The following is a 12,416-nucleotide window of genomic DNA, read 5'->3' on the forward strand; positions in this document are numbered from 1 at the left end:
ATCGATTACTAAATGAATCGTCAACTATTTTGATCATCGATTCATCGGTTATATAATTAATTTAATAAACAAAATAAAATAAATAATCAACAGATTAATCGATTGCGAAAAGAATCGTTAGTTGCAAGCTCTCGTTCTGACTGAGACAAAGTGAAGAGCCGTTTGGGAGTCGAGTTCGAAAAAAACGAATCTTTAAAAAGAGCCGGACTTCCCATCACTGCTGCGTGCTGGTTGTAGAGGCCAGCAGGGGGCGGTACTTCATAAACGGAACTTTTATTTTAGAAAAACGTTACGTTAACGATTAAGAGGGGGGAGAAAAAAAATAACAACAACAACAACAACAACACGGAAGTGTTTGTTTTGTGTCGTGTGGTTTGAAAAGAGCCGTCAGCGGCGCTCTTTAAGCGGATTGGCTGTTTGTGTGTGTGAACGCACCTGCGCCCGCTTTCGCTTAATTAAACCCGTCCGTGTGTGTGTCTACGTACGTACGTGTCCGTGACGCCGGTTCGACGCCGTTGTCCGCTGTCATGGCGGAGTCCCGCAGAGTTCCGTTAACCACTTTGTCCTGTGACCCGCCGCCGCCGTCGTCGTCGTCGTCGTCCTCGGACCAGACCCAGAAGCCTCCTCCTCCTCCCCCTTCCCCTTCCCCGGCGTGGACAGGTGTCCTGCCGGGTGGGCAGAACCGTCCAGACCGCACCGCCGACACCGCCGACACGGTCCGCCTGGTCGTGACGTTGTCCGAGGCGGACGAGCGGAGTTTCCCGGAGTTCAGCTACACTCGGCTCATGGACAACAAGGTTCGGACAAATTAATTAATCCGACGTTAATGTGACCTCTGCGTTCGTTTTGAGTCAGGATTTTACTCGTTTTGTCGACTAAAGTGTCGCTATCGCGAAGCTAATGTTAGCATAAATGTGTTTGCTAGGAGCAGGGGCTTAGCAAGGGTCTTTGGGGGCACTGGGTGGGGTGTTGCGGCATAAAAGGCCCCTTATAGTTCCAATATGACCGACAATTAATATCCCAGTGTTTTTCCAAAATTTAAACCGCTTCATGCTACACAACGGTATCGTTTTATGCACGTGTGTGTGTGTGTGCTCGTATTGAACGACCGCAACTACATACGTTATTCGTAGTGCTGTGCAATAGGTTAGCGCACGATAATTTAGCATTAGCGTTAGCACTATTTTTCCAAAAAATGTAAAACTCAATCGTCAGACGTGATTTGTTGTTGATGGACAATTATTTCGTACAGTGTGAACACATGAGAACCAATAATTAGTGCTGTCGTACGTTAACGCACAACGCATTTCCATGACGACTGACCGGAAAAAGACGCGTACGACGTCATGTTTACGTGCCGCGACACACCGGAATCCGGGCACCGTTTTCCAGTTAGCTGCGTTAGCTGCATTAGCTCCTTTTAGCGCCGTTGGCGCGCCTACTGTGGAACTGGAGCTGTCATGTTTATCAAAGGAAAAGAGCAGCGCTAACAAATAACTAGCGTACCTGTGTACTGCGTATGTGTGCCTCTGTTTTTAAAGATTAGCGTTACTTTAGAGACTCGTTTTAACAATCGGGGAGTCGCGTAAACGTGACGTCGCGAGCGTCTTTTTCCCTTCAGTCGTCATGGAAACGCGCTGTGTGCGTTAACGCCGTTAAGCGCCGTTGTAGCACTGGTTCTCTTGCGTTCAAACCGTATAAAATAATCGTCTATCGACAACAAATGAAATTTTTCACCCGACCCTCCAGAGCGAAAATCTTAAAAACGCTCCACCGTCGCGTTCCCGTCTAAAGTGTTGAAAATGCAAAAGTGCACTCTGAGCCGCTCGCGCTAGCTAGCCTCCCGTGCGCGTTGACGTCAGATCCATGTGCAGTACAGACAAACGACAACAAACGTGTCGGATTATAATCCATCAGTGGGACATTCAAGTCGCCTTAGCTGCTACTTCGCGCTGCTAGAGAGCGCTACTCCTGGTGTTGTTGTATTCACAGTGCCACCTAGCCACCTGGCATGCATACTACATCAAATTTGACACACTTTTGCGTCTTCCAGCCAAAGACGCTCGTCTAAACGCGTAATAAAAAGTGGGAACGCAACGCCACTTTTGCGGTTTGCGCTGTCGTGTAAAGCTAGCCTTTGTCTAGTTATGGAATAATTCATAAAATCCTGCCTATCGTACCTTATTTTGCTGTGTCGTTATGCGTTTTGTTTTTTGGCGTTTCTTTTAGATCAAGCACTCGAACAATAAAGACCCGTTGAGCAAGTTTGAAGACGAGAAGAGAGAGACTGATGAAATCGCTTCCATTACAAGGAAACTGGAGGCAAAATATGTGAGAAATCACTCGATTAAATTACCTTTAACTATTGTTTTTCGTGGAGAAGAAGCAACGTTTTTCATCCTCTCGTCACAGGGTGGAAAAGTGGAGAAAAAGAAAGATCGCATTCAGGATCTGATCGACATCGGTTATGGTTACGACGACGAAGATTCTTTCATTGACAACTCTGAGGCTGTGAGTCCGTGTTCTATAGCGTTATTGTCATAAGACTAAATCAAACGTATTCATCGTAATATTGTTTTTTTCCGTTTTTCGCTCCCTCCCCGTAGTACGACGAGTTTGTTCCGGCGGCCATCACGACGAAGTTTGGCGGCTTCTACATCAACTCCGGCGTGCTGCAGTTCCGCCAGGTGTCGGACTCGGAGGCGGAGAACTTCGCGACCGAGGAGAGAATCCTTGAGCTCTCGAAGGTAAATGGTTTTTTTTATTAATGCGCGAAAATGGACCGATCGCTAACACGTCACGTTTCGTAGAAACGCAAAGTCAACGCTGGACCGGAGAAGCCGAAGAAGAAGAAGAAGCAGCGCTGCAGAGAGGACGAAGAGACGAGGTGAGACTCGGGAGAAACTCGACGTCTTCTTCTTCTTCTTCTTCTTCCTCGAGACCTTACCGTTGCCGGAGTTAAGTCTGAAATGTAATCACGTTGCAGCGCGGTTGTCCTGAGCGACGACGCGACGAAGAGGAAGAAGAAGAAGAGCGTCGCCGGCACGCTCAGCGTCACCAGCATGCTGAAGAAGTTTCAGAGGGAGAAGGAGAAGGAGCGACAGAGGATGGAGAAGGTGGCCGGGGTCCCTCGCGTGCCCACGATCCCTCTCTGTCCGGCGGACGCGGCGGGCGGCGGAGGCTCCGGCCTGACCGACCCCCTCCTGAGTTTAATCGGCTCGGTCAACGACCACGCCCTCATCCAAGCGGCCAGCGCGGTGGATTTCGATATCGACCTGGTGTCCTTGCTGGACGCCACCGAGGAGACGTTGGTGCCGCAGCCTGCCGCGGAGACGCAGCCCGTTCAAGCCAAAACGAACAACCTCGAAGCGCGACCTTCAAACGCGAAGGCGAACGACTCTTTGGCAAAGGTGGCTCAACCTGAGCACGTCCAGCCCCAGGCAGAGGCCAGTTCCTGCTCATCGCATCAAGGTGTTCCTCTACCAGACGGCCTCACCCCAGGACTAGAAGATGCCGTGAAGAAGCTCATGACGGTGAGATGAGTTTTGTTTGTTTGTTTTTTTTTTACGTGCTAAAAGTAATCTACAGATAATGTACATAGCATTTTTTATTTTTTGTTTTCAGGCTGTCAAAACGTCAGAGGGCGAGTCGAAACTGAAGTTCTTCACCCCAGAGATCAACTCCATCCTGTTAGCGTGAGTAATCCAGCGACAAAAACCAAGGCTAATCGATACAGTACGATACTTTTGTGTGCGTGTTTGTGACATTAATGTTAGCGCACGCAGCGTTTCCATGACGACTGAACGGAAAAAGTAGTGCGTGATGTCTTGTTTGCGTGGAGTCCAGGCACCATTTACCAGTTGGCTCCGTTAGCTGCTTTAGCTCCATTAGCGCGCCTACAGTCGAAGTGGAGCGGTCTGTTTGTGAAACAAAAAGAGCAGCGCTACAAATAACCAGCGTACTTCTATACTGCGTATGTGTGCCTCTGTTTTTTAAAGTTTAGCGTTACTTTAGAGTAGCGCTATGTTAACGCACGGTACCACGTAACTCGTTTCCTGTGCGTCGCATCCTGTTTACGTGCTGCATCACCGGAGTCCAGGCACCGTTTACCTGTTAGCTGCATTAGCGCGCCTACAGTGGAATTGGAGCGGTCTGTTTATTGTACGAAATTAGCAGCGCTACAAATAACCAGCGTACCTGTGTACTGCGTTTGTGCGCCTCTGTTTTTAAAGTTTAGCGTTGCGTTAGAGACTCGTTTTAACAAATCGGGAGTCGCGTAAACGTGACGTCACGCGCGTCTTTTTCCGGGCGGTCGTCATGGACGTAGACGCCGATAACGTGCCATTAACGTGCCCAACGCTAGGTATAATACGACATGTGGGAATAATCCGTTCTTAGTCACGTTAGCGGCGTTAGGAACTGGAAACGATTGTCGACAACCTCCCCTTTCAGTATCGAGCTGCAGTGTCGGGAGCAGGGCGGAACGCTGCGCTCCAAGCTCTACACTCACCTGTCGTCGTTCCTGCCGTGCAGCAGAGAGACGCTGCTCAAGCGCATCAAGAAGCTTCTGCTCAGTCACGCGGTGAGTGAGTGAGTGTGCTGCTGGTTGTTGCGTGTTTGAGGATGTCGCTAACGTTCTTAAATCTTGCATTGTGACAAGGAGGAACCCCCGGATATGGAGGACTCCGTGCAGAAACTCAGCGAGGCCATAGGTAAAGCCATGCCTGAGCAGATAGCGTGTTACCAAGCAAACTGTCACGCATACGAGCAACTGAAGGCCTCAAAGTGAGTTCTTTTTTTTTTTTTTTTTTAATAGCGCCCCCCTAAGGTGAAAACGGGCAAAATTGAGTTCCACAGAATTTCCCGTAACTTGGTGGGAAGATGTTGTAGACCAAGACGAACAAAAAAGTCAACGGTAACCATGGCCTCAACTCAACAGGAAGTCGGCCATTTTGAATTTTGCAGATTAGCAACCTACGTAGCCTCGTCCGAGCGCACTTGTCGTACCCACGTAAAAAAAAGCATGCCAATTATATTAGACGAATCGAAGTTGAAAAGTAGTTGAAAGGTTTTGCGGTTTCAAAACAGCGCGGCCACGGCAACCCTCAGCGTTTTGGTGAATTTCGACCATTCGCCACGAAACAGGAAGTGCCCTATTAGTTCAATTAAATGTTTTCAATGAATATAACCCATTTTTAAGGAAAGAAAATAACTTTACAAACACAGTTTGAGAGAAAAAATACAGTTTTGAGAAAACATTTTTGGGGAAATTTTGAGAAAAAAAAATTATTTATATTTGAGAAAAAAAAAAATTTTGAGGGGGAAAATAAACATTTTGAGGGAGAAAAAATTCAATTTTGAGAGAAAAAAATAAAAATTTGAGGAATTATTTTTTTTAGAAAAAACGTACTTTAAATGTCCTTATTTTTGAAGGAAAATCACTTATTTCATTGAATCTAACATTAAATGAATCATAAATACACTCTATACATTGTTACTGTGGTAAACGACTATTCTAGCTGCAAACGTCTGGTTTTTAATGGAATATGTACATAGGTGTATAGAGGCCCATTTCCAGTGTTCTAATGGTACATTGTGTTAGCTAATGGCGTTAGAAGGCTATTGGATGAGTTCCACCAAATTTCCCCAAACTAGGTGAGATGATGTTATAGACCAAGATGAACAAAAAAGTCAATCGTAACCATGGCGTCAACTCGACAGGAGGTCGGCCATTTTGAATGTTTGCCGTCCGTTTTGCAGATTTACTTAAAATGAGACCCATCAAAGGCGAAAAAAGTTGTCAAATGGTTGAAACTCATTGACGTTCACGGTCGAGACGACTTCTGTTCCTACCTGTGTTCATGTCAGGGCAACGGAGGAGGCCATTGAGCGCAAACCGAGCGAGGACAGCGTGGAGGAGAAAGGCGCGACGAGAGGAGGTCCCAGGAAGTTGTTCAGATGGAACGAGGAGATCAGGTCGGGTATGTCGCACATCAACTTGACCTATCGAACGATTCGACGCTAACGTTATTTTTCTCTGCCTCTCGCGTAGAGAGTGTCTGTGCGACGTGTTGAGGGCAAAAATGGACAAATACGAGAAGGAAAGGAGCGATGGTCAGGAGGTGGAGGAGTACCTGAAGACCCTGCTGGACACCGAGGTCAAACCTCTTTGGCCCAAGGGTTGGATGCTGTCCAGGTTTGTGTTTGTGTACGAGATACCGGTCGCTTGTTGTTTTGTTGTTCCGACATAATGGCTCCGTCCCAATTCCTCCCCCTTAATATTTCCCCTTGGTTGCCCTCAACCGTAAATTCCCCGCGTTGAGGGAAGTGGTATTGGGGCATGCAAATGAGCGTAGTAAGCGTAACGAACGTGCTAACCTACGTCACATGTTTACAATTCTACCGGTGGAGCGTGCTACTAGTTTCATTCAGGAAAAATGCCGGCGGATCAGCCGTTTGTTTTTCTCCGTCCTCGTAAACGCTATATCGCGAATGCGATTGAAATCTGACAAGCCCAGGGTATTCGTGTTCAAGTGATGCTCGGCGGGTAGCCGCTCGCTAGCTAGTTAGCTAGCTGCTTTCATAAATCGTGGATGTATATCAAACGAACATATTCCAACACAAGTCGCCATTGTAACGCGCGTACTTGCGAAAATATATTACAACAAAAATGTTCCTCGGTAGATGCGGCCGCCGTCTTTGTTGAAAAATATCAGCCGGCTAGCTGAATTCGCAAAGCACCATGGGTAATTTCGTCCTTCCACTTCTGTTTTTTTACGCCCGCATTAGTGCTCACTACATTTTGAGGGTTGATTACATGTGAACGCGCAAAATGTAGGGTATGGGGAGGTATTGGTACAGGGCCAACGACTTTGCCTTTGCTTTGTGTTAGGACACTGATGCGAGAGAGCAGGAAATTGCTGGGCTCCTTTGCGTCGCTGCCGTAAGTAGAATAATCGGGCGGATTTCAGTCTGCAGGTTTTTATTTCTGTGTGAAATTGAAATTGTCCGTTTTTGCTCAGAGTAAAGAAGGCCAGACCAGATAAGAGGCAGTCCTTCACCAATGGTGCATCAGCGGCTCCACCTCCGGAAGCGCAAGTCCCCCAGAAAACGGACGACGTCTCGGTCGAAGGCTTAAGTATTTCGACGTTTTTGCCGCCCGACGCTTCGACGAGGGAAGCCGCCGCTCCCCCGGTAAACGGCGAGCGTCACTCGCCTCTGGAGCTCCTCGCCGACCAAGCGCTGGCCCGGGAGCACCACCACCACGCCCTCGTGGTTCCCCAGGAGGTCCTCGCGGCGGCCATCATCAAATACAAACTGTCGGGTCAGCACTGGAGCGCCTTCGGGGTGAACACGAAGAGTCCTCCTCCGCCTCCTCAGTCCAGCCCCGTCGGCTTCCCGCAGACCAGGGTGTGTCAGGCGGTCCTGCCTCAGCTCTTGCAGACAGGAGACTTCGCCAAGAATTTGGAGGCCGAGCAAGTGCAGAGGATGTCCGACGATTCTGTCATCGTCATACCGTGACCGTGCCGACGCTAGTCTACCTACGGTGAGTTTTGTTAGGCTGAATTATTAGGGAAAAATACACCTACTGTTCAAAAGTTTGGGCTCACTTGAAACATGAATGAATCAGAAATACACTCTATACATTGTTAATGTTGTAAACGACTATTCTAGCTGCGAATGTCTGGTTTTTATATGTACATAGGTGTATAGAGGCCCATTTCCAGTGTTCTAATGGTACATTGTGTTTGCTAATCACGTTTTTTCAATGACTATAACAACATTTTGAAGGGGAAAAAAATTTGTGAAAAAAAAAAAAAAACATTTTTGAAAAAATGTCCTGAAGTTAAAATTTTGAGAAAAAAATAAAATTTTGAGAAAAAAAATTAAATGTTGAAATGTTGAGAAGAAAATTAAAATTTTGAAATTTTGAGAAAAAAAAAAAATTTGAGGGGGAAAATTAAAATTTTGAGTAAAAGAAAAAGCTAATTTGAGAAAAAAATACAAATTTGAGGAAAAAATTTTTTTAGAAAAAAATGTTTGAAGGAAAAGCACTTTTTCAATGAATCTAACATTAAATGAGTCATGAATACACTCTTTACGTTGTTAATGTGGTAAATGACTATTCTAGCTGCAAACGTCTGTTTTTAATGGAATATGTACATAGGTGTATAGAGGCCTATTTACAGTGTTCTAATGGTACATTGTGTTTGCTAATCACGTTTTTTCAATTAATATAACAAAGTTTGAGGGGAAAAAAAATTTGAGAAAAAAAAAAACATTTTTGAATTTTTTTTTTATATATAAATAACTTTTTTCAATGAATATAACACAGTTTGAGAAAGAAGATAACATTTTGAGCAAAAAAATAATAATTTTGAGAAAAAATATACATTTTTAGGAAAAAATAATAATTTTGAAATTTTTAGAGAAAAATATTTTTTTTGAGGGGAAACATTTTAATTTTGAGGAAAAAAAATACAAATTTGAGGAAAAATTAATTTGAGAAAAAAAAGTAATTTCCTTATTTTTGAAGAAAAAGCACTTTTTTGAATGAATGAATGAATGAATCTAACATTAAATGAATCATAAATACACTAAACGACTATTCTAGCTGCAAACGTCTGGTTTTTAATGGAATATGTACATAGGTGTATTGAGGGCCATTTGGCGTTAGGCTATTGGATGATTAGAAAACCCTTGAAAACCCTTGTGTAATGATGTTAGCACGGCTGAAAACAGTTTTATTTGTAATAAAAATCATTATTTCTAATCTTGTCAATGTCTTGACTTTATTTTCTATTCATTTTGCAACTCTTTTGAACGGTAGTGTATATATTTTGGATCAGTAAAATAACCTCTTCATTGGTAGCTGTGTTTGTTGCTGCCTGTAACTTGGAAGTGGACACTGCCCTCTAGAGGAAGTATTGAAACCATTTTTTAGAAAGTGATGCATTTGTCTTCTCTGTTTTTTAGATGCAGATGGACTTGGACACACGACCGGATTCTAATAAACCGGCTCATAGTCGACCCGAGTAAGATTTATTTTGTCTTTTAATTGTTTTTGGAAAAATCTGAGAGTGGAATTGATGAGCCACAGTTTAACAACAACATGTGGTAATGACCTTTCAACTCTGACTGTGTATTGGAAACGTTTTGTTTTGTAATTTGGAAGTAATAAATAAAGAGTTTACAGGCTGTATCAGCTCTTTCTAGCTTGGTTTTGGTTAGAACTGCATCGATTATCGAATCGATAATCTGTCGAGGTTAATCGTTCGGTCCATAAAATGTTACAAAAATGTTGATCAGTGTTTGTCAAACCTGGAAATTGCGATGTTCTCGAACGTCTCGTTTTGTCCACCAGCAAAGAAACAAAGAAAATATTCACATTTAAGAAGCTAAAACAATCAGAAATCTTGTTTTAATCATGGAAAAAAAGCTTAAAAATCAAAATAGTTGACGATTAATTTAGTAATCGATTAAAGCTCTGGTTTTTTGTCTTTTTGCATAATCTAACGTGTCGTTAGAGTGGGACAATAATGACAAGAGCTTTAATAACCAACAACAGAACGTGTACCTGAGCAGAAGCAGAGAACTTCACTGATCCCCATGTTTTACAAAGGTCGGACATGAAGATGCACAAAAACAAAGCAAACACACATTTTTCAAAAACGGCATCACACGGCGTCTCCTCCCGAGGTTTCACAGCCAGCTCAGCATCTGAATAACGAGGACGGCTGAAAGGAAATATCCGTTACAGCTGACGCCGTATCCTAGAGAGAGGGAGGAAGAGACCGGCTGATTAATCGAGGCTATGCTGTTTTTTTAAACCTTTTTATTCAGATTTACGCACTTTTAACACTTACCGCAACCACCGAGGACTTCCACCTCCACCGTGAAGTTCTTCTGTCCCAGATGTCCTTTTGTCCACACCACGTATTTCCCGGCGTGGTTTCTGCTGGAGCGCGCGGGCAGAGCCACCGCGTGTCCGTCTCTGTACCAAATGACCGACGGCTGAGGGTTTCCCGTCACGTCGCAGAGGAAGCGCTCGCCCTCTCTCACCTGCAGCTTTGCGGGACAAATGAGCTGCGGGCCGACTGCGAGAGAAGAGAAGATCGTTTGAATTTTTTCGGGGCAAAGTCCGTAAACGTGTTCAGGGAAGTGCCCTCGTCGCGCTCGTCAAGTTTCGTGCAGATGGGACAACGTTAGACTTTACTTCCTGTTTCAGACGTTCCCACTTCCTGTTGGGAGATCGTCCGTCCGTCCGTGTAACTCCTCCCGCAGTTTTCAGCAAACCCCCACATGTCGTATATCAAAACGTGCAGTTTGAACGGGAATCGCGTGCCGTGACTTTTCTAATAGTTTTTCGAGTAACCATGGCGACAAAAAACGCAAAAAAGCTGCAAATGATTTCCACATACGCTTGAATGGGAAACCAAAAAAACAAGCCTGCTTTGGAGCCTCACAGTGTCGTCATACTTTAACGTAGAGACGTGGTTGAAACTTTAAACTGGTCACAAGACTTCAGACTTTTCTCACCCAAGTAAAAATTTTGATAAATATTACGCTTTTTAAACGATCGCAGTTTAAGTTTCTGAATGTTTGCGGGCGTGGCTGTCGCGCTCTAGGAAAATAATCAGAAAAATATCTTCTCCTGGCCACAATTTCCAACTTAAACAGACATTTTCTACATCAAAACGTTGCTATGGTTGTTGTCTAACCCTGTGCGACGCTCACAAACCAAAAACTTTAGCTCTAGCATCAACCGTTCTTGTTAAAACGTGCTGTTTTCGACAGTTGACCACAGATGCGTGCTTGAAACGGCGGGTTAATTGTTGTGGAATCGGTCGTCTGCAGTTGGGACTCACAGTGCACTGTGGCGTTGAGTTTTTGTGACATCACCACAGGGGGGCGCTGCGGTCCTCCGGGTCCCAGCTCCAGCCTGGCCTCGCACCAGTATTGGGCGCCGTCGTCCTCCTTGCCGGGGACGATGTCCACGGCGAAGACCTCGGTCGCCGGTTCCTTGCCGGCGCTGCCGGAGCGCAGTCGACGCAGCGGCGTCGGCCCCTTGAAGAAGGTCACGGCGAGGCGTGCGACGGGGGCGACGCGCTGCACGTGGCACTGGAGCGTGTAGCGGTTAGCCTCGAGCATCGGGCCGCAGTGATCGCCGAGGCTGATGGTCACGTTGTCGGGAGGCTCTGTGCGGACAAATCAGAAAAGACGATTTTTAAAAAAACATATATTTTCACAAAAGATAATTTCCTGTGAAAACTCACTGTAGACGACGATGGGTAGATTGATATCGCACTTCCCCCGGTGGTCAGACAGCGCGTAGCACACGGGATTGATTTTCCAGTCGGTCACGCTGTTCACGCTCCAGACCAGGGACCGATCCGTCGTGAATAAAGAATCCGTCGCGTTCATCTGTTGCAATAGGACGCACATTAAAGCAATATTGAGATATTATATTTCAACGTGTACTTAATTCAGCGCGAGCGCACTTTGCGTTAGCGCAATTACGCGGCGGTTTGTGCTAGTCGTATGTTACAATAGGACGCAAATTAAAGCAATATTTGAGATGTTATGTTTCAGCGTGTTCTTAATTTAACGCGAGCGCACTTTGCGTTAGCGCAATTACGCGACGGTTTGTGCTATATATCGGGGAAAATGTTTTTCTGAAAGCTGGCAAAGAGGCGCGTCAAAAATGTCGCGTGGTTATTACGGTAATTTCACCCACGCTGTTGTAACGAAGCTAGTGAATCGGCGTCTTTGTCGCTAGAGAGGGATTATTTAGCCTATTTTTACACATAGAGTTATAGAGAGAGATAGTTTATATATTTTTAAAATATAACGTGCAAAATCTCATGTTTACGTACAATAATGCGCTATATTAGCATAAAGTAGATTGACAATTCTAACAATAACTGCCGGATACTGAACGTTATTCTCACTTACTCACAGGATATTTTATGGCAATTTTATGATTAAAATAAGCACAAAAAAAAAACTAGAAAACATTTGATAAAAACGCTGACGATGACGTACACGTTCTGTACAACAACGTTGATTTCTCTTACCCGTGCGACTTCCCATCCCATCGCAGAGAAACCCGTCTGTGGTACAGAGCAGTTGACCGCGACCGGATCTCCAAACCTGTGAGATGAATGTAAATGAGACGTTAAATTAAACATTTGCATAGAATTTAAATATGAACAGAGAAATTTCACATTTAAGAAGCTAAAACGATCAAAAATCTCGTTTTAATCCTCAAAAAAAGCTTCAAATTGATGATTAAAATAGTTGACGATGAATTTGGTGGTCGTGACGTAGGTTAGCACGTTCGTGACGTAGGTGGGTTGGCGAGTTTGTGACGTAGGTGGGTTGGCGCGTTTGTGACGTAGGTTAGCGCGTTCGAG

The 12,416-nt window shown here is 44.8% G+C and overlaps 1 protein-coding gene across 1 annotated transcript in view; it reads right to left on the bottom strand.

Moving 5' to 3' along the window:
* Positions 1 to 9,520: 9,520 nt before the first annotated feature.
* LOC310940587 (uncharacterized protein) overlaps positions 9,521 to 12,416 on the bottom strand; it is a gene marked incomplete at its 5' end in the record, with an annotated part of 7,768 nt that continues 4,872 nt past the window's right edge. The window contains 5 exons of the mRNA XM_083905577.1: positions 9,521 to 9,773; positions 9,867 to 10,097; positions 10,869 to 11,198; positions 11,277 to 11,424; positions 12,078 to 12,153. Coding sequence (XP_083761703.1) covers positions 9,703 to 9,773; positions 9,867 to 10,097; positions 10,869 to 11,198; positions 11,277 to 11,424; positions 12,078 to 12,153 — 856 coding nt within the window. The 3' untranslated portion in view covers positions 9,521 to 9,702. The remainder of the gene's footprint in view (positions 9,774 to 9,866; positions 10,098 to 10,868; positions 11,199 to 11,276; positions 11,425 to 12,077; positions 12,154 to 12,416) is intronic.

Source organism: Microchirus variegatus (assembly GCF_963457635.1).
Source record: "Microchirus variegatus genome assembly, chromosome: 19".
Lineage (NCBI taxonomy): Eukaryota > Metazoa > Chordata > Actinopteri > Pleuronectiformes > Soleidae > Microchirus > Microchirus variegatus.